We start from the raw sequence: 22,266 nt of genomic DNA, 5'->3' as shown, positions 1-22,266 counted from the left end.
CAGGGGCAGGGGCAGAGGGGCAGGGGCAGGGGCAGAGGGGCAGGGGCAGGGGCAGGGGCAGGGGCAGGGGCAGATTGATCTCTATGAGTTTGAGGCCAATCTCATCTACAGAGCAAGTTCTAGGACAGTCAGAGTTACATCAGAGAAACCCTGTCTTGAAAAACAACAAAAAATAAAATAAAATAAAATAGAAACAAACACAGAAAGAGAAACCACACTAAAGCCCTAGCCTGCAGAACATCAGAATATGGTGTGACTTGGACACAGGGTCTGTGCAAATGCCATGTTGCTGAGATGAGAGCAATTGGCTGGACCCTGGCCCAATATGCTTGTGTTCTTATGGAAACAGGGTTGGCTACAGAGGTGGACATGATCGAAGGGAAGATAATAGGAATTCTTTAGCTATGATAAAGGAGGAGAGAGGGACGCAAAGCAGGTCCTCCCTCACAGCCCTCAGAGAGAGCCAATCCCGCTAACACCTTGGTTTTGCATATTAAGCCTCCAGAATGATATGAGAGTCCCTCTCTTTCCCACACATTCCGTCTCTGCCTCTGCATACTCTGTTAATACAACCTCTGGAACCCCTGACTCTATGCCACGCCCCCACCCTCATCCCTCATCCCTGCCGCCTGGCTGTGTCCTAAGGCACTTGGGAATTTGTGGCTTTCACTTCTGCTGCCCCCGTGTGGTGAGACCATGGTATGTTCTCTAGCAGAAAGAAATCCAGGCAGGCAGAGGAGCTCGCATAATTCTCCAGCAAGACTCTGGGTAGAGGGCATACAAACTATCAGAGCTGGGTCAGAGAAACCTGAAGACAGATTGCAAGTTGAAAACTAGGGGGAAAGCAACCAGAAAACATGCGCCCACAGGTACATAAAATATCCGAACTGAATGAAAGTGACTCTGCCTCAACAACAGGTTGTAGAGGGAAAACATCAGGCCACAAAGAGGACAAATGTGCTTCTCTCTCCATATGTCTCCCAGCGAGGTCTCTACCACAGAAACACGTATCTTCATTAAAGTAGTTAAATTTCAAAGGTAATCTCATTGAAATATACTCCAACTCGATAGTCCTAAACATTTACGCACAGAGGCCAGTATGCCAAGGGTAGGTAAATTCCCTCTGAGTGAGCTCGGCTTATAGCTCAGCAGTTCTCAACCTGTGTGTTGTGAGCCCATTGAGGGTCAAAAGACCCTTTCACGGGGTTGTCTAAGACCATCAGAAAACACAGACATTTTCTGTGTTTTATTTTATTTACATTGCGATTCATAACAGTAGTAAAAGTATAATTACGAAGTAGGAATGAGAAAGCTTTTATGGTGGGGCATCACCATGTATTAAGGGGTCGCAGAATTAGGAAGGCTCAGAGCGATTGCCCTGGCTCATCAGTCAGCAATTGCCTGAAACAGCAGGGATTTGGTCAAGAATCTCTACTGCCCCTGGTGGCCAGGTACACATACTGCAGGAGCAAAATCCTCCTACTCCAGGGTAAACCACCCCATTGCAACAGAGATGGGGCAGGGGCCACCATGAGAAACTATTGTTCAGGAGAACAAGATTATAGAGCGAGAATCCCACAGAAAGAAAAAAGGCAAGACTTCCTGGACCAATCTAGCTATGAAAAAAAAGTTTCTTAAAGAGTAGAAAACAGATTTTTTTTTCTGTAAGAATGTAAGAATACAGTAGTTTCCAACATTTCCCTTACCAAAAGCCCTGCTCTTTATAAAACCTATGGCATAAATGATGAAGACGGCAGAGCCCAGTATCCCCATAACTGTGCTGGCTTAGAGTATGTGGCCCCTGGACCCTGCTGCCGCAGAGTTCAGTCTTAGGTGGAAGCCATCTTTATTCCAGATGTCCTCTGTGGAGAGAGACTCCAGAGGTGTAGGGACATGGGGGAGGGGCAGTCATCAGTCACCCCACATAACATTACCCCTCCCTCTAAGCAAAGGACTGCTGCTTGATTGTGTAGTGATCCCAGAAAAGATGGGTCTAAGCAAAGAGCCCTTCGCTTCAGCGACAGCACAGCTGGGCAACACTACGATGTTCTGAACCAGAACTGGAAGAAAAAAGAAATAACCGATGGAAAAGAATATTTCCTAGAAACACGCACAATCTGGACAAGCTCCTGAGTCAGAGAAAAGCAACCCCAGAGTCACTCTTGCTTCATTTTGAGTGTCTCCAACTTTGCCAGATTCTCTTCCACCAAGCACAGTGCAGCCATGGAAGACCACGGCTGTAGGCATGGAAATGACACTCTGTTTATACACAGTTAGTTGTGTGTAACGCCCTCTCTGATAAATATGTTTTTAAACAACCCCTTCAGTCTCCAGAGCCTAAAAGCTTTCCAGACACCGAAGCTGAAGTCCAGAGCTGTTTATTTATTCAGTCTGAGAGAGCCAGGATTCAGAGGCAGGAGATAGGGGATTGCTAAATCAGAGTGCGGGGGGGGGGGGGGCATGTTGTCATGACAATCTACTAAAAGGTGAGTGCATATTTGGGTAAGAAGGTTGGAAATAATCTTTATTATCTTTATGCAAGTGATATGTGAATACATAGTATTAAAATTATTTTAAGAATCATATATTATAAATGAACCTAAGGCCACTTTCCCAAGACATGTCCCTTCTGCAATGGTGACAGTGGTTTCCCTCTCTGATGTACTCTCCAGTATTACAAAGGTGCACACACACACACACACACACACACACACACACACACACACACACACGTGTGTGGGCTGGGAAGACAGCTCAGTTGGTAGAGTGCCTGCCATGTATGGACCCAAGTCTGGAATCCAGTGACTGAATTTAAAGCAAAAGCTGGGGGTACTGGCACATACTTGTGATTCCAGCCCTGTGAGACAAGACAAGAGAATCTCGGGATTCACAGAACAGTCAGTCTAGCCTAATCAATGAGTCCTGGGTTGCAATGAGAGACTGTCTTAAAAACACAAAGAAGATAGTTCCTAAGGAGCAATGACTGACATTGACTTCTGCTGGCACAAGCGTGAGCACACACATGTACCCACCAAGCACACATGAGCACACACGTGTAGCCACACACCAAGACATCTACAGTTTCTGAGTATGCATGATCTGGTACAGAGAGTCAACAGGATCTCTTCAAGTTCTATTCATGCAAATACTATAACCAATATCTTGGAATCCTAATCTTTGTTGGTATCTTCTCCAGGCAATCCCTGTCTCTTACCCAGTCAGAGCCCTCTTTTCTGACTAAAGGAGTGTGTGAGAGAGAATCACACAGGAACACTACAAGGGAAACATAGAACTCTCATTATAATAACAGACCAAAGAGGTAAGTATGTTTTCTTCTGGATCCCACACAGGACTCAGAGAAACCTACGGAAGCCAGGCAGATGGCAGACAATGGGAGTAGCATGAACAGCAGCAAAATGCCTGTTCCTTTAATGCAACCTGAGGGCAGCAACTGGAGAAGGTGTAGGCTACAGCAAACCAGAGAGTGACGTCGACCTCCTTGGTATAGAGCAGGCCAGCTACTTGTCGAATCGCTTCCATTTTTACAGCAGAAAAAGAAAACCACAACAAGTAATATTTTTATATTTTAAAAAGTCTCTTCCAGCACTGATCACTGTAGATTCGTTTCTGTTCCTGCTGCTGTGATAAAACACGGGCAAAGGCGACTTAAGGGAGGAAGGGTTTGCTTTGACTCACACTCCCAGAGTTCCACCTGTCTGTCATAGCTGTCACAGTGGGCAAGACATGGAGGCTGCAGCTTCACGAAGCTTGCTCGCATCACATTCGCAGCCAGGAAGCAGATGGGCAAAGGAATGTGCATGTCTGCTCAGCTCACTCCACAATGCACACAGTCCAGGACTCCAGGCAAGGAATGCCCCTGCCTACAGTGGGTAGGTCAGTCCTCCCACCTCAGTTAACATAATCAATGCAATCTCACATTGGCCAGCCCAAGAGCCCAACCACCAAGTGATTCTGTCAGTTAGCACTAACCAATCAATCACACACTAGTTAAAAGCCTTGGCTGGTCACACTGCAGGCTGAAGTTGGACCTGAGGTATTCAGATGAGTTCACAGATTTAGTCAAAGTGCCCCCCCCCCCCGTGTCTCTCTGGTAGCAAGTACAACCAATGTCTCAATAGAGCATTCTTTGTCAAATTAATATGTTAAACAAAAATGTTTTTTTTTTTTTAAGTTTCCAGGAGTCTTTTGTGGTGCTTAATATAGAAAAGCTCTAAAACCGTCCAGGAGGTAAACCTCTGGATGTGTTTGTGAAGGGGTTTCTAGTCTGGGGTGACCCATCTGGATGTCAGCCTCTCTAGGTCCTGACTCTCTTTCTACTTCCTGACTGCAGAGATGGCCAGCTACAACATGCGCCCACCACTATGACTTGGCCACCACAATAGGCTAGACCCTTCATCTGTGAGCCAAAGCGAAGCCTTCCTTCTCCCCTCCCTTATATTCCTCTGTGCCCAGGATCTTGTTGTTATAGCAACCAGAAAAGTAATGAGCATCATTTTCCTTCATATAGGTATAATTGACTGTCAAGGCGATTTTCATTCTTCTACTAAATTTTGAATGAGTTTTCTGGAAATGGAGAGAAGACTCTCACTAAATGATCATTTTTTTTTCATTCCTTGTTCATTTTCTTCTATATCTACACTTCGTTCCTTTGTACAAGGAAAGATGGCTCAACTCTACCTAGAGAGAGAAGCGGGCTCAGGGCTCAGGCAGAATTTGAGTGGATGCTAGTGCAGGGCTTGTCATCACCTGTGACCCTGAGTTTGAATCGGCCACTGCGGTACAACACACTGGCCGGGCTGAGGACGGGAGGGACAGCTCCTGTCAAAGCAAGTCAAAGAATAACCCTCTGTCCTCTCCTTTTCTTCCCCAGGATGGCATACTTAGCTAGTTCCCATCTCCACCAACCTCCATATGGACTTAAACTGAGCATGGCACACGGGAGTGATGAATATGAATTTATCTCCCCCTGGAAGAATGAAAATTGATTCTTAATTCTTAGAGTCTCTACTTGAGAGAGGGGAACAGTTCTTGGGAATGGCCTGTTCAGATGGAAACCTGGATATACCCACTGTGCTTCCCTTGCTTTGCTTAAACAGGATGCTCCGAAGACGGTCCATCTACCTTGAAGATGAAATCAGCCATCAGGGGTCCCGCAATCTTGAAGGTTTGTCTGTCAGCACCCTTCTGAAACTCAATCGTCGTGTTTTCTACAACGAAAACCCCAGAACTGCTGAAGCTGTGTTCTCCTCTGCTTCCTTGAAATGTTTTTGACTCAATAACTGAAAATTTGAAAATAAGATGTAAATATGGGAACTACCCTAAAGACATTTGATTTTAAACGATACGGTGGCTAAGTGCAGCATCAGTAGGCACAAATACAACAAATATAGCACTGTCTCCTCACGTGATGGACACTGATTGATTTTGGCAGAACAGACATGTGAGGCTTTGCAGTGCTAGCAAGGGCTTTTTGGTCCAAATCTACTCGAGTTCTCAGAACCATTTCCAATACAGAATAAAGAGGAATATTTTCTTAGTTTATGCTTTTTCATGACGTACCTAATATCACACTAATATCACTGAGTGAAGCTAAGATTTTTTTATTACCCATTCAGAAGAAAGAATCTCAATTTTGATTTAAAATATTATTTCTTTTTAAATAGGTATAAATTCACAGTAATAAGCACAGAGATGCCCCATGCAGTCTTCTCTCATCTTGTCCATGGGCTGTGAATCTACGGCACCAGAGCTAACCAGGAATTGATGCTAAGATGTGTTCTGTATTAAAGCAACTCTTGCTTTGCCACAATGCTGAAGAACAACTTTCCACATTTCCCAGGACCTCGGCAAGGAGTGTGTGGGACTCTAGAGAGGTCGTCTGGTACTACATCACAGGGTAGGGTTTATTTCTGTTGGTTTGATTTGGGTGCCTGGAAGAGCTACAGAAGTGAATGCTTTAGTTCTGAGTTCCCATAGAGTCCTCTGTGGCAGCTAAACCAGGTGGCAAGGTGGGAGACCCCAGGAGTCTGTGATCATCCCACCACTATTAAGGAAGTGAATATGCATCTGTGTTCTATTGTCCACTGCCCAAGTAGTTTCCCCCCTCCTGCCTTCTAAGTGAGGAGAGAGAGGTGAGCAAGTAGGACCAGCAGCCTCTCATGGTGGAAAGTGCCATTATGACCTGATGCCTTCTTCTATACCTATATCTTTGTAACTTGTTTATAATTATACACTTGCATGCAAGAGTCCATGAAAGCCAGAGAACATCAGCTCCCTTGGAACTGGAGTTACGGGCGAGTGAGAGATGCAGCGAGGGTGCTGAACTGAACCCAGGTCTTCTGAAAGAGTCCCTGAGGACCTATCTCTCCAGCCCCTGAAAGGGCAACATTAAATATTTTAATCTGTACTTAAGAAAAAAAGGTGGCTTTAAAGATAGTGAATGCTCTAGCTGTCACTGACTAAAGGACTTACACTGTTGCTCCATTGGAAATAGGCAAAACCAGGTAAATGAGAGATTTGTTTAGACCAGTGTTTCTCAGCCTGTGTGTTGTGACCCCTTTGGGGATAAAATGACCTTTTCACAGGGTTCACCTAAAACCACCAAAAAAACCTCAGATATTTATATTATGATTCATAACAGTATAAAAAAAACTTCATAATACAATTACAGTTATAAAACAGCAACGAAAAATGTTATGGTTGGGGGTCACCACAACATGGGAGACTGTATCGAAGGGTCACAGCATTAGGAAGGTTGAGAACCACTGGTTTTGACTGTGGAGATTAGGAGAACATTCTTAGGTGGCTGTGCATGAGGACTTACAGCTAGCCCTTACACTAAATGTGTTGCCCCCAGCAAATGCATGTCGGTCGACCGTGGGTACTTGCTCAGCATCTCTTTCCTTTGGTTATTATGTATAGTGCCATAGTTCTAGTCGTACTCAGAAGACAGAACACGGGAGAAAATTGTATCTTTGCAGTTGGTGGAGGGAGGTTCCAGCCAATGCCCTTTTGGGTTATGGCTATTAGAACTTTATGGTTATTAATAATTTTATGGTTATTAGAGTTTACTAATACTTTGAATTTTAAAGATTTTTTTAAAAATGTGTGTGTGTGTGTGTGTGTGTGTGTGTGTGTGTGTGTTCACTACATGAGTACAGGTCCCACAGTGGCAAGAAGAGGGCAGTAGATATATGTATGCCCTGGAGCTGGTCTTACATGCAGATGTGAGCCACCATGTGGGTGATGGGAACCAAACTTCCCCTGCAAAAGCAGTCAGCACTCTTGAACACTGAGCCATCTTTCCAGGCTTTTACTAGTTTTTTAAAATTACATTTACTTATTTGTGTGTGTGTGTGTGTGTGTGTGTGTGTGTGTGTGTGTGTGTGTGTGCGCACGTGCACCCCCACATTAGTGTGGTGGCTCTTTTGCCCTATCACATAATTCCAGGGGATTGAGCTCAGGTAGCTCAGCCTGGCATCAAGTGCCTTCAGCTGCTGAGTCACCTCACCAGCTGAGCCAAACACAGTTAAAGCCATAGTTTTGCTATAATTACATTTGCTATAATTACAAAAACAATTATATTGCTTTTGCAGGGACTTTCTTATTGCTTCCATTTGGGGAGGAACACATGACTGGAAAATCTAGGGCTGTGTGTTCCCTACAGTAATGAGGCTAGGATTAGAACATGTTAGAAATTCAGGATCTAAAGAGCTCTAGGCAGATTGTGAGATGGACATTCTATAATTAAATTCCATCCCACAACAAAGGGACTTGAAACTAATGGCACCAAGCATTCTCAGTTTTCAATCCTGCAGCCACTCGGAAGGTTACAGTTAATATGGTCCTTTAAAGGGTGATTTAATAGTGAAAAATAAGCTTGGTTTCAGAAATAAAGCTTTTTATATAAAAAAATGGTTACATAAAACAAGAAAACAAAACCCCTTCTGTACTGTAAAATTCAGACATGTAAACTAAACCCTTTGCAAGGCAGCCAGTGGAGAAGGGTGGTTTTCGGAAAGGCTTCCAGAGCCGCCGGTGGGGCTGTTCAGAAGAGGAAAACTCCAGGCAATAGATCTGTCACTTGGAGAAGTGGGGGAACTTCTGAACTGTGAACACCAGAAGAGCGCCAGTCTCCAACACAAAGCCAGGCTTCATCCACCAGCACACGCTCTTGTGAAAGTGAGGCTCCCCGGGCGCTGGCCTGTTCTTATTCTGTTTACTGCTTGCGCATTCTGTTTTTATAACTTAAAAAGTCCCTTAAAGCTGGACACTGGCAAACCCAGGCCTCAGGACACGGAGGCAGGAAGTTTAGCACAAGTTCAAAGCCAGCCTCGGGTACATGATGAGTTCCAGGCCCACCTGGAGCACAGAGCAAGACCTTCTCTCAAAACAACACTGCGGCCTTTCCAAAACTGAACTTGGGGAACCGCCTTCAGTGTCTTTAGGGCAACACACTAAACCAATTGTTCCAGGCCTTTTTGTAGCTGGCATCTTTCACTGGGTCAATATTTTCAAGGATCATCCACAATGTAGCATGCATCAGAATGCCTTCCCTTTTTATCAGTGAATAGTATCCCACATGTCCTGATTATTTTATTACTAGTTCAACTATTGATAGATATCTCTGCTATTTTCATTTAAAGGCTAGCAGGAATAATGCTTCGATAGATATTTAGCACTTTCCCTATTTGTTGTTTATTGATGTAACTATATATTAAGTGGAGAGATTTTTTTGAGACAGAGTCTCACATAGCCCGTCTGACCTGGAACCTGCAGTGAAGGCAAGGCTGGCTTGAACACCCAGTCCTCCTGACTCCATCTCCTAAGTGCTTAGGGATTACAGGCATGCACCACCATGCCTGCTGCTTTTATGATCTTTAGTTCAAATGATATCTCACAATTTTACTACTGAGATGAGCCGTGGAATTTATTGAGGATTATTTTTGCTAGTTTCTAGCTGTTAGATTTGAATTTATAAGGAGGAAAATCTGACCCCACAGAGTGCTAAAGATTTTCAAACCATTTAGAAAACAGGTCTCTAAAATATTTTGATACTGCATTTCAAAGAAAGTGTTGGGTCACTAATGCAAATCATAAGGGGTAGAGAATTTCTCCCCCTCTAGAGTTAAGTATGGTGTAATGGCTCAGGCAGTAAACTCCTGCCACACAAGCATAAGGATCTATGTTGGACCCCATAAAAAATTAAAAAACAAAACAAAACAGATTCAGCAGCAAGTGCCTGCAACCCCAGCACCGATGAGGCAGAGAGGCAGATGTGTGGGGCGCTGGCCAACCAGGCAGCCATCTGATGATCTGCAGGGTTAGTGAGGGACCTTGTCTCGAAGAGTAAGGTGCAGAGTGATTAAGGAGACACTTCTGGCCCTGAGAAATTCTTATGGTTTTAAAAAAGAAATCTATGGTGGTGGCCTAGAAAGAACTCAACTGCATAGTATTTGACTCAGCCACCTTAACTCTGTGTGGCTTCTTGGTAGTGTCTATTGTTCTGGATGTATACAGCTAACCAAATTCAACCAATCAGGGTAGAGAGAGGGCTCAGTGGTTAAGAGAGCATACTGCTCTTGCTAAGGACCTGAGTTCCATTCCCAGAAGCCCTGTTGGGCAGCTCACAACTGCCTGCCAGTCCTGCTCCAGGGGCTTGGATGCTGCTGGCCCCCATTGGAACCTGCACTCATGCACACACCACCTACACCTGCACAGAATGTAAAACAATAAAAATAAGCCTCTAAATCCTGTAAGCTTCTTCAAACTCACAGCCCGGTCTGACTGAGGCCTAGTGTCTTCTGTATACAACTAAGGAAGTTTGCCTGAGGCTACAAGGGTACCTTGGCACAGAGCAAGACAACCATGACACCTCCAGCTTCTGTAGACCCTGAGCAACAACTCCTAGGTAATGTCATCTGACACTGGCAAAGAAACAACCCCCTTGCCCTTCCATAGATACTCTCTGTAGCCCACAAGGCCTTCACTAGCTCTCACTGACACCTGGGCTGGAAGCCATAATATATCGGCAGCAAAGCTTGTCCTTCCAGGTCAAAGGTCATTGGTAGGTCTATATTTAATTTGTTTTTTTTTTTTTCGTCTAGTCCCAAACTTCTTAAGATCCTTTAATCCTTGTACAGATATTTTACATACAATTTGATTTTCTCTTTAATGAGGACATTAAGCTCAAATTGGCAACCTTTTCACCCTAACCTATGAGAGCAGAACAATTCATAGTTCATAATTCATGAATTCATAATTCATGCATGCTTGTGCTCACACGGGGACACACACACACACACACACACACACACACACAAAGAAAAAGAGTCGGGATGAGAGAGAACATCTGGGAGGGGCTGGATGTATAAAAGAGAGGGAGGGATGAAGTGATAAAATTCCATTTCAATTCAAGTGTACTTCAGTTCCTACAGCATACTGTATATTCCAGGAATCTTTGAGTATAGTGGACAGAAATCCCTACCATGAACTAGGAAAGTGGATTTTCATTTGTTTGTCTGACATTGCTTTCAGGGAATTTTGTAACATGCTAAGGTGAAATTCCACTTACAGATCGGGGCAGGTCCTTTCACCGTAATCCTCACACTTCGACTGCCCAAGGGAACAGCAATCACATTTTCTTCCTCTAGAAAAGAACACAAGACAAACGTCATGAACGCTGGAGTGCTGAAGACCGAGGCGTGCGAGCACGTGGGTGTACGAGCATGTGGGTTAAAACCTCAGCAGTTCCTCAGAAACAACCAGATGGGCGTGGTTCTGCTTCTGGGTGGATGCTGGTGAGACCGGGGAGCAGGGAGTCACATGGGTGTGTGCATACCCACATTCTCAGCAGCATTGTCACAGTAGCCAGCAAGTGGCATCCACATAACGGCACCTATGGTGTACCTGCAGGTAAGGCATTCTGACACAAGCTCTCATGGACCGACCAGGGAGAAACGGTGAAATCCACTGTAAAAGGGCACAGAGCCAAGTTCACACAAACACAAAGTAGGACCATTATCACTCGGGGTTGGGAGAACAGGGAAATAAAGAGTTTTGACAAGTGGATAGAGAACTTGTGTTTTAAAAAGTTATAGGAAATTCTAGAGATAGATGATGATGATGGTTTCCCTGAACCATACACTTAAAAATGACTAAAGCAGTGGTGGTTTTGAGGGATGGTTCAATCATAGTAAAATGATTGTCTTGCAAGGGTGAGGACCTAGGTTCAATCCTCAGCACTCCCTTTAAAACACCAGGTATGCGGAGGACCCAGCAATACCTCTCCTGGGCATATACCCAGAAGATGTTCCAAGTGGTAATAAGGAGACATGCTTCACTATGTTCATAGCAGCCTTATTTATAATAGCCAGAAGCTGGAAAGAACCCAGATGTCCCTCAGTAGAGGATTGGATACAGAAAATGTGGTACATTTACACAATGGAGTACTACTCAGCTATTAAAAACAATGAATTTATGAAATTCTTGGGCAAATGGATGTATCTGGAGGATATCATCCTTAGTGAGCTAACCCAATCACAAAAGAAGTCACTAGATATGTACTCACTGATAAGCGGATATTAGCCCAGAAACTTAGAATACCCAAGATACATCTTGCAAAACACAAGAAAACCAAGAAGGATGACCATTGTGTGGATACTTCATTCCTCCTTAGAATAAGGAACAAAATACCCATGAAAGGATATAGGTACAGAGACAAAACTTAGAGCTAAGATGAAAGGATGGACTATCCAGAGACTACCCCATCCGGGAATCCATCCCATCATCAGCCACCAAACCCAGATACTAATGCACATGCCAGCAAGATTCTGCTGAAGGGACCCTGATATAGCGGGCTCTTGTGAGACTATGCCAGTGCCTGGCAAACACAGAAGTGAATGCTCACAGTCAGCTATTGGATGGAACACAGGGCCCCCAATGGAGGAGCTAGAGAAAGTACCCAAGGAGCTGAAGGGGGCTGCAACCCTGTAGGTGGAACAACAATATGAACTAACCAGTACCCCCTGAGCTCGTGTCTATAGCTGCATATGTAGCAGAAGATGGCCTAATCGGCCATCATTGGGAAGAGAGGCCCCTTGGTCTTGTAAACTTTATATGACCCAGCACAGGGGAAGGCCAGGGCCAAGTAGTGGGAGTGGGCGGGTAGGGGAACAGGGGTGGGGGGTATAGGGAACTTTCGGGATAGCATATGAAATGTAAATAAAGAAAATAATAATAATAATAATAATAATAATAATAATAATAATAATAATAATAATAATAATAAACAAAATAAAAAAGCCTAGTGATTCCCTGGGGAAAAAATACCAGGTATGGTAGATGCTCATAATCCCAGAGCTGGGGAGGCAAGAACAGGAGGCTGCCTGGGATTCAGTGGTTAGGTGGCATAACTTAATTGGTGAGCTCTAGACCAATGTGAGACTGCCTTAAAAGAGACATATGGCACTTGAAGTTATCTCTAGTCTCTACATGCATATGCACACATGTGCATGTAGCCATATGTATATGTATATATATATATATATATATATATATATTACATATGATATAATCTTATAATCTTATATTAGAAATTTGCTTTTCAATATTGTGTGTAAGTTACATCAATATATACAACACTCTATTACATGCATATGCTACACTAGATTATGTATGAATGGGAAGACAACGAGTGTACCCATAAGAGTGTGAGGCAGCAGATTGTATGGCTGCTCACTAGTGAGTAGTAGCAAGGCACTTCAGTTCCACTGTCCTTCAGATGTGAAGGGGAACACCCTCTGAGCCACTGGTGATGGTCATCTTAAGAGAGACTGAAAACTAAGGAGTAGAGAATGTGATTCATACATTCTGAATTTTCTGTAATAAAATGTGCTTTTAAATTAATATACAATATGATATATGCTTTTAGTTAAATTTGAAATTTAAATTGGGAAGACTAAAACTGAAATAATTGTTAGTAGTAAAAGAAGTGAGTGCCAGAGATTTTTGCTGTGAGAGTTTTCGAAAACCCTTAAGCAAACAGTTCTGTTCCAGATGACAGAAAGACTGCTGGCTTTCAGGGACACATTCAGGATCAACATAACTCTGAAACCCTGTCGAAAAGGTGGCGGCCTGGAAAACAGATGCATATGCGCCCATTTGATAAAGGTTATAGATAAAAATACTGAATAATAGAAAACAAATTGGTTCTGAACTCGCTCAAAAGAATACAAAGAAAGGATGTCCTCAAGTGAGTGGTTGATTCAGGACTGGGAAATTTATGCATTGATTGGGAAACCAGAGGATCAAAGGCTTGACTTTAATCATACCTATAGATAAAAAACATTTTCTAAAATTCAGCATACAATGCTTATTCCAGTTTAACACCAGGAATAAAAGAATCATCCTTAATTTGATAAAGAGCATTAGAGGCCATGGGCAGACTCAATGATGAGCCACTAAAATTGTTCCCATGCCAAAAAAGCAAACATCATCATCACCATAATTTTTCCTGTAGGTTCTTGACCGTGAAATTTGAAAATAATAACATATGCAAATATATTCTGAGGAAAAACTTAAAATATTGCAGTTATAAAAGAAAAAATGATGTCCAAGAGATTCTGACAGTACACAAAATGCTTTAGAATTCTGTTATGTAATTATATATTTAAATGTATTTATGTATTTTAATGCTATGTGATATGTATAATGCAAATATAGTACATGTTATGTTAATGCCAGACATTATGCATTGGTATAAGCACACACAAACTTAACATAAGCTAACACAGTAACAGTGAGCCTGCTGGCCATCAAGCTGTGCCTGCAGACACCACTACCCACTACCAAAAAAAGAGGGTTTTTAGAAGGCCAATTACAGTTTGAATCAGAAAATAAATGCTATAGCATCACAACACAGCAATGTCTTTCAGAGAACTCAAGGAGGCTCTTATAGACAAGCTGTGGATTTGGGTTGAAAGGCATTGGGAGTTAACACGAAGGGTTCCCAGGTAGACAATAACGTGTCAATCTGAACATTAGTAAGAATGACAATTACAGTAAAGTTAGTCATAGAAAATACACTGAAAGCAGAAAGTCCAAATAATGCTGGAAAAAATTCAGTTCCCACAGGTAGAGGGTGCTGGGAAGCAGTTTACTGTTCTAACATTGGTAAACAGAGAGAATGGCAACACATGTGTTGGGCCTTTCCATACAAACCACACGGCAGGGGAACCAGATGCCTGATTGGAAGTGGGTACCTTTCTCACAGGAAGTGTGTGGGCTCCTAAGTGAGAGTAAATGGGATGCGATCATATGACAGAGCTTCAGTAACTACCAGTCACAAGACAGAGGATGCACACAGTGACCTTCCTGGCATGATCCAGTAGGAACTACAGACGTGAGCTCTAAGGCAGACCTGAGCATAGGGAAGTCTTCAGGTGGAGTCACCTGTTTCACCCAAATAGGATACAAACCGAAGGGAGAACAGGCTATGTGGAACCAGGGTTGAAAAGCAATGTGAAGAACAGAAACTAGACAGTAAGTGACGAGTTTCTTCAGTAAGCAACTGTCAAGAGGAAAGAAGAACAGAGCGCGTGCTTACTCCTTAAAAGGTTGCAAAGAAGCCAGACAGTGTAATGCACACCTTTTAATCTCAGCACTAGGGATGAAGAGGCAGGGGGATCTCTGTGAGCTCAATGCCAGCCTGGTCTACAGAGCAAGGTCCAGGACAGGCAGGCCAATATAGTGAGGTCCTGTCTCGAAAATCAAAAATCAAAACAAAACAAAAAAGGTTCCAAAGAGACTGAAGGAAACTCCTGGCCTTGTTTGACAACTAATTTGAAGAAATAAAACGTCAATAAACTAAGCAAACAAACAACGAGTAAGGATTTCTGAAAGCCAATGAGATAATGAGTTAAAATTGTAGCCACCAGCATTTCCAAAGCCCTGGAAATTAACCCAGGGCTTCCAAAAGTCTGGGCAGTAACTGCTCTAAGAGAACATGGAGTAAGAAAAGGAGAGACTATGGGATATCAACTTGTTTATTTCTATCTTCCTGTTTTCTACCCCAATGGTAACCTTAAAAAAAAAACCTCATAACCCTAGTGGAGGCCACCAACTTGCCAGACTCTGCAGGAGTGGAAATGGGCTTGGAGCGCCCAAAAGTCCAATCCCCAGTGGGCATTACTTGGCTTGTGTGGTTGTTTCCTGGAAGAGCCCACTCACTAAGCTTCCTGAATCTGACCCTGAGCTTGCCCAGGGCAAAGAGCCTCCTTGTGGGAGTTTGACCAAAACCAATCAGAAGTCTTTGTTTAATGTCAAGGCTATCTGAGGTCTTCAGCAACCTTCCAAGGAAGAGCTGGGAAACCACTTGCAGAGCGCTCCTGGGAGTCGGTGGTCATATGTATGCATGGCTGTGTGTTTACAGAAAAAGACCGACAAAGACCTTGAGCTCTGTCTCTTTACGCTGAAGCAGAGTGTGTTGGTGAGAACAAAACTGCCAGCTACCTGGTTGCCTGTTGGAAATATATCCCAACACACACACACACACACACACACACACACCCCACAGGCATATACATTCAAACACACATATACCCATACATACATACATGCACACACTCACACACACACCAAACACAGACACATACACTCACACATACATTCACACATGTGCACATACACATACACTCATATACACACACTAACACATACATACACAAATACACGCATACATGTACACACTCACATGCAAGCACACATATGTATACATGTACACAAAATTTCAAAGTATATTACAATAGAGAAAATAATCAGACATATCTAGAACATTGAACATTTTGTAAGACAACTCAATTGAACTCTTCAATACCATAGAAAATGTTTTCTACATAAAAAGAATAAGAGATTTTAAAAATAAAATACAGTGAAGGAAAAGACTGATTCATGAGTCAAAATGTGATGTGTGTAGTTTAGTTTCTGCAGGTACAGCTAAATGGATAATAAATAACAATAAATAAATGGATAATAAGTAGATAAATGAGGCATCAGTGCAAACACAGCATAAATATTGAACCCAGGTACAAGATCTATAGGAACTAACCACGTTAGAAAAGTCTACTTGTACTGAAAAATTAAGAGAATCGACACATTAAAACTTGGCAAATAAAAGCAAGATATGATCATTTCCTCCTATTCGTTTGTGTGTGTGTGTAGTATGTGTATACTCATCTCTGCATGTATAGGGACACACCCATGTGTGCATGTGCACATAGAGAGTCAAGGTTGGTATCTGGAATCTTCCTAGGTGACTCTTCTTTGAGGCAGGGTCTCTCAATTCAGCCCAAAGCTTGCTATAACTAACGTTTGCTCTGGGGATCCCCTTTCTGGCCCTGTGATGACGAAATTATAGATGAGTGACCATACCAACTCGATACCGACAAGAGGTTTGGGGATCCAAGATCTGGTCTTTTTGATTGCAGGCAGGGCAAGCACTTACATCCTGAGCCATCTCCCCAGCCCAAGAAAAACTGTTCTGTCACCTGACTGTGTGTACCCTTCTTGGGAACACTTGTTATATGGAAGGCTCACAATATATCATGCAAATGTTCAACACACATACATAGCAACCCCTGGGATATAGGCAACTATCAACAGTATTTATACTGTTAAAGAACAGACCTGGTTAGGATTTGTGGATGAAAGCATGCCAACTTTATAATGTAAATTATTAATATATATAGTACATACTCAATCACCTCACCTCTGCCAAGAAGGACCCGCCAATGTGATAACTGTTTAGTTGCTTAGACTGTGATTGATCAGATTGCCTGTTGGTCATTTTGGTTTTCTTTGTCAGGATAATTTGGACTTTATATAACAAGCATATAGCAAATCATATGTAATAAAAAGATTTTTTCATTTCTTTTTAAATTTTTTTTAAATTAATTTATTTTTTACATTCTATATTTCGTTCCCCGCCCCCCATCCACCCTCTGACTGCTCCACATCCCACACCTCCTCCCCACTCCCCTGTCTTCACGTGGATACCCCCACCCCCAACCCTACCTAACCTCAAACTCCCTGGGGCCTCCAGTCTCTTGAAGGTTAGGTGCATCATCTCTGAATGAACACAGACCCAGCAGTCCTCTACTGTATGTGTGTTAGGGGCCTCATATCAGTTGGTGTATGCTGCCTGTTTGGTGGTCCAGTGTTTGAGAGATCTCTGGGGTCCAGATTAATTGAGACTGCTGGTCTTCCTACAGGATTGCCCTCCTTCTCAGCTTCTTTTCACCTTTCCCTAATTCAGCAACAGGGGTCAGCTGCTTCTGTCCATTGATTGGGTGCAAATATCTGCATCTGACTCTTTCAGCTGCTTGGTGGGTCTTCCTGAGGTCATGCATGATAGGTCCCTTTTTGTGAGCTCTCCATAGCCTCATTAATAGTGTCAGTCCTTGGGACCTCCCCTTGAGCTGGATCCCACTATGGGCCTGTCACTGGAAGTTCTTTTCCTCAGGCTCCTCTCCATTTCCATCCCTATAATTTTTTCAGACAGGAACAATTATGGGTCAGAGATGTGACTGTGGAATGGCAACCCCATCCCTCTTTTGTTGCCCTGTCTTTCTACTGGAGGTGGGCCCTATAAGTTCCCTCTCCCTACTGTCCAGCATTTCATCTAAGGTCCTTCCCTTTGAGTCCCGAGAGTCTCTCACCTCCCAGGTCTCTGGTGCATTCTGGAGGGTCCCCCCCCTCCCCCGCAAGCTCCTATTTCCTGAAGTTGCCTGTTTTCATTCTTTCTGCAGGCCCTCAACGCAATCACAGTGGGGAGGGAGGGAGAGACCTGAGAGGGAAAGTGAACAAATGTAGGCTGTAGTATCCTTGAGAAGTATGTGAGTGTGTGTGTGTGTGTGCGTGTGTGTGTGTGTGTGTGTGTGTGTGTGTGTGTTCCCCACTGCCACAGTTTCATGTGAAACCACAAAGGCCAGAGTCCCTGACAGTGTATCTTTGGCAGAGGAAAGCAGAGCCCAGATCTCCCACTGTATTACTCTTAGAGTGGGTTGCAAAGGCAACAGGAGAGGCTTGGAACTGGGGTCATGCATAAGGAAGCTCGTCTGTGGAACTTAATGGCTTCAGATACTGGGGAAGGTAATTTACACTCTGCAATGCACGTGCTTCTTCTGCACCAGAATCCTTTGTTTCAGTGACCTCTTTGTCTCAGTCTCTGATACATTCAAGCACACAGACACATGGATTAAGGGAACAGGAAAATCAAAATTAAACCCACACTGCCACAGCCGCCTGGGTTTTACTGTTTGTTTGTTTGTTTAACAAAAATATACATTGGTAAAAGCATCTTTAAGAAATGGTTCTGGGAAAACTGGATGACCCCATGTACCTTCCCATACCACACATGCACACACACACACACACACACACACACACACACACACACACACACGATTCCATCCAAGGTATGGATCACTAGGAAACCTGCTGCAGCTGATTCCCGCTCACCCCCAGGGATCCTGCCCCATCTGTGCGGGACAGAACCAGAGTGCCTGTTTATCTGGCAGTCCAAGTGCTGTTGAGGATGCTTTACCATGACCCACAGGACCTATAGCAAGGACAAACTCAAGGTCATACAGGGCAGAAGGGGAGGCCTGACACAATCACAAATGCTTTTCAGCAGTGTGTCTTCACTGACTTGTCTGAGGTATTCCTGGAGCACCTGGAGGACAGCTTTAAGGTGCCTTCGGGTGGGGCTGTAAGGAGACTGTTGATGGGTTTCAGAAAAGCCTTTGCATGCTGAGGAGCAGGCTGTAGCAGAGGTTCTCAGCCATGGGATGACGGATGATGAAAAAGTAGAGACAGCCTATGTAAACAATCTCCCAAACACTTGGCAGCAGAGGTCGGCAAGGATTTGGGCAGGAATAGAGACCGGTGTGTTTAAAAGAATTCTCTTGATGTAGTTGTAAAAGAAATAAATGATGAAAACACGTTTCGTCTATTTTAAACCTCAAATTATGTGCTCATATATTTTGATATGCACATATGTACCTTTAGACATGAATATATATATACACACACATATTAAAAATTAGACTTTAAAGATGGGAGAGACCTGATCACACAAAGCCCTGATGGGAAAGGGAGGGAAGATAAAGGAGAGGGGCTGATGGGCGGGGTGAGGTCTCTGAGGAAGCAGAGGGGCTGGAGTCCAGAGCCCAGATGGAGGGATTAATTAGCTTTGGAAAGCAAGGCAGCCTTGTGCCTCTGCAGCAGGAGGGGGAGGAGAGGGCGCAGCTGTAGGGTGCGGCCTCTTCTGCTGCTTTCTGTTTTTATTGGGATTTTTTTCAATACTTTTTGGAACCTAGAACATTATCCCTTTTTGCTTATTTTATTTACTTATATCTTTTTTCAGTACTGTAAATTGAACCGAGGGTCTTCAGCATTTGGGGAAAGCATTCTTGCCTACCACTGAGCTATAGCCCTAGTTCCTTTCTTAGTTCTCACTAAGATATGAGGGCTGACTTTGAACTCATGCTGTATTCAGGACTAGCTTAGAACTTGCAATCCTCCTGCCTTAGCCTCCGAAATACCACGGTTTATTGGACCATGTCATCAGGCCTAGCTTCCCAACTGGGTTTTTATGCTTATGCCATCCATAAAGTGCAATTCTTCACATAAGCCTGCATATGCTAGCTTTCTGTCTCGGTAGGGAATACCTGTAGTCAGAAAAGCTGTGTTCTGGTTCATGGATTTGGAGGTTCCAGCTCATGTTGCTTTTGGATCTGTGGGGAGGTATGTCAGGGTGTTGGATACACAGTGGAATAAAACTTCTCAACTCCTGGCAGCGGGGAAGAAGGAAGACAGAGGAGATCCCAGGGCCCCAATACTACTTTCAAAAGCAGGACCCAGTATGAGGCATGGTGGTATATGCCTGTAATCTCAGCACTGGAGAAGCTAAGGCAGGGTGGTTGACACCAGTTTGAGACCAGCTTAGACTACACAGTGAGATCCTGTCTCAAGAAAGGACGAAAAAAGAAAAAAGCAAGACTGAGGACCTCACTCCCACTAGGCCCCGCCTCCTAAAGAGGCCACTATCTCCCAGTAGCTAGAGCCAGAGGCTGGTGACTAAGCCAGGTGTGTCCTAGGTGGTGGTGGGAGCTGAGATTCAAACCATAATACTAAGGTTTGGTAGACTGCTGGTTAGACAAGACAGGCAGATGTGGTGGCTCTTGATTCACAAATTTTACACCACTGATAGAAAGTATTTGTTTTTGCTCCAAATGCTGTTCACTCTGGTGTAAGTCTTGTTCCCCCTGGTTTATTTGTCCTTCCTATTAGAGTGGGCAACTTCTAGGCCTTCTGGTGAACTCTCCCTGGGTCTGGAGCTAGTCTAGAGTTGAGGATCAGGTAGGGTAAGGACTAGATTAAGAGCAGGCTCAGAGAGGCCTCTGGGAACCTCCCACTGTGGGTGCACAGATGAAGGTGCATGCTTATTTAAGGTACCCTCAAATCCCACACATTCCATCGTGGCAGAATCCAGTGGCTGCAGTGTGTCCCACCCCACCGACCAGAGGCTTCTTCTGTGTTCCACACCATTGCATTGATGGCAAGAGGCCCACATCTGGGAACACTCAGATTTGGAGGTGGTGATGGCGGCCAATGGTTCCTGCGGGACACTGATTGTTTTGGACTTCTTCCCAAACCTTCTCATTGAAAATTTGTCCTGTGATATCCTTGATCCTGCCAATGGCAGCGCCATCTTCCAGGGCCTTTCTTCTCACTCTTTAGGTGGAATAACTATCATTTTTACTCTACAATAGAGAGGAACAATATCAAATGGAGGTTTAAGATCCCAGACTCTGAGCCTGGCAACACGGACTGGAGCAGCAGCAGTTTGGCCTAAAAGTAGCCTGTGGCCCGGGGAAGTTGCTGACCTTCTCTACCTCAAGCCCGCCTGCGAAATGATACTAAGAACATTTGCTCTGAGAAGCTGCCTTCAGTGCTTAGTGAGCAATGTTTGCAAAAGGCTCATCAAAGAACGTGTGTGTGTGTGTGTGTGTGTGTGTGTGTGTGTNGTGTGTGTGTGTGTGTGTGTGTGTGTGTGTATGTGTGTGTGTGTGTGTGTGTGTGTGTGTGTGTAAGCGAGTGGCTACAAACTCAATCATTCTGTGTGGTGACTGTAAATCAAACATGGTGGCACTAGAGGTTGGGAGGAGGCTGAGCATGATGCTAAGTAACTTGAGACAAGCTGCCATTTTGTACTAGTGGAAAGCCATCTCTGAAGAGAGGAACACTGTACTTGTTCATGCTTCAGTGACTTGCCCAGGGTCATGGAGCTCCTAAGTCATACTTCCAAGGTTTGAACCGAAAAACCTCCACACTTAGCTCTCCTTCTGAAAGCCCGGCTTACTTTGTACCTCAAGGGGTTCACCACATATATTCTCCATGGCAACACTATTAGATTTACAGTCACCACCCCAAATGATTGAGTTTGAAGCCACTGGCTTACACACACATACACACACACATTACTCGGACCCAGCTGTTCCTTCTTCTTATTATTATTTCAATCTCTAGTTTCCTGTTGTGGACCATGGCTTTGCTAAGTCACAAGATACCTAGGAAATAGACCTCGGTGTGATGGTGTACACATACTACTATCACATACAATCTCAGCATTATGGAGGTAGAGGCAACAGGGTCAGGAGTGTCAGTCATTCTTAGCTACGTGAGACCTTATTTCAAATAAAAAGGTGTATAGGAAAATGTTGTTCTCACAATATTAAGGATTCAATAAGCATCAACTGCAGACACACCCAGGAATTGTAATCTATATAATTCTTATTTTCACTTGTAAGTCCAAGTAAAAGTTTGCCAACATTTATATTTTTAATATTTTGTTTTTGTAATATGTATTTCATGATAACACAAGGAAAACATATTCCAGGAACCCTAATGTCAAGAACAACTCCACTTTCCTGTGTGTGTGTGTGTGTGTGTGCGTGCGTGTGTGTATTTGTATGTTTTGTGTGTCTGTGCGGTCTGTTTCGTTGGTTGGAGCTGGTTTCTGTTAAATGCTCTTTTGGTCAGATGTGTGTGTGTGTGTGTGTGTGTGTGTCTGTTCGGTCTGCTTCGTTGGTTGGAGCTGGTTTCTGTTAAATGCTCTTTTGGTCAGATGTGTGTGTGTGTGTGTGTGTGTGTGTGTGTCTGTGCGGTCTGTTTCGTTGGTTGGAG

General features: G+C 43.7%; 1 protein-coding gene across 4 annotated transcripts in view; it reads right to left on the bottom strand.

The window, feature by feature from the left end:
- The window catches only part of Adamtsl3 (ADAMTS like 3), a 276,839-nt gene that overhangs the window by 113,757 nt on the left and 140,816 nt on the right, over positions 1-22,266 (bottom strand). For all 4 annotated transcript variants that reach the window (XM_021210057.1, XM_029532349.1, XM_029532345.1 and 1 more), the window contains 2 exons: positions 10,595-10,669; positions 5,143-5,300 (listed from right to left, as the gene is read on the bottom strand). In XM_021210057.1, the coding sequence (XP_021065716.1) occupies positions 5,143-5,300; positions 10,595-10,669 (233 nt within the window). The remainder of the gene's footprint in view (positions 1-5,142; positions 5,301-10,594; positions 10,670-22,266) is intronic.

Source organism: Mus pahari, chromosome 1, assembly GCF_900095145.1.
Source record: "Mus pahari chromosome 1, PAHARI_EIJ_v1.1, whole genome shotgun sequence".
NCBI classification, from domain to species: Eukaryota; Metazoa; Chordata; class Mammalia; order Rodentia; family Muridae; genus Mus; species Mus pahari.
This window is presented reverse-complemented; position numbering and strand designations above follow the sequence as displayed.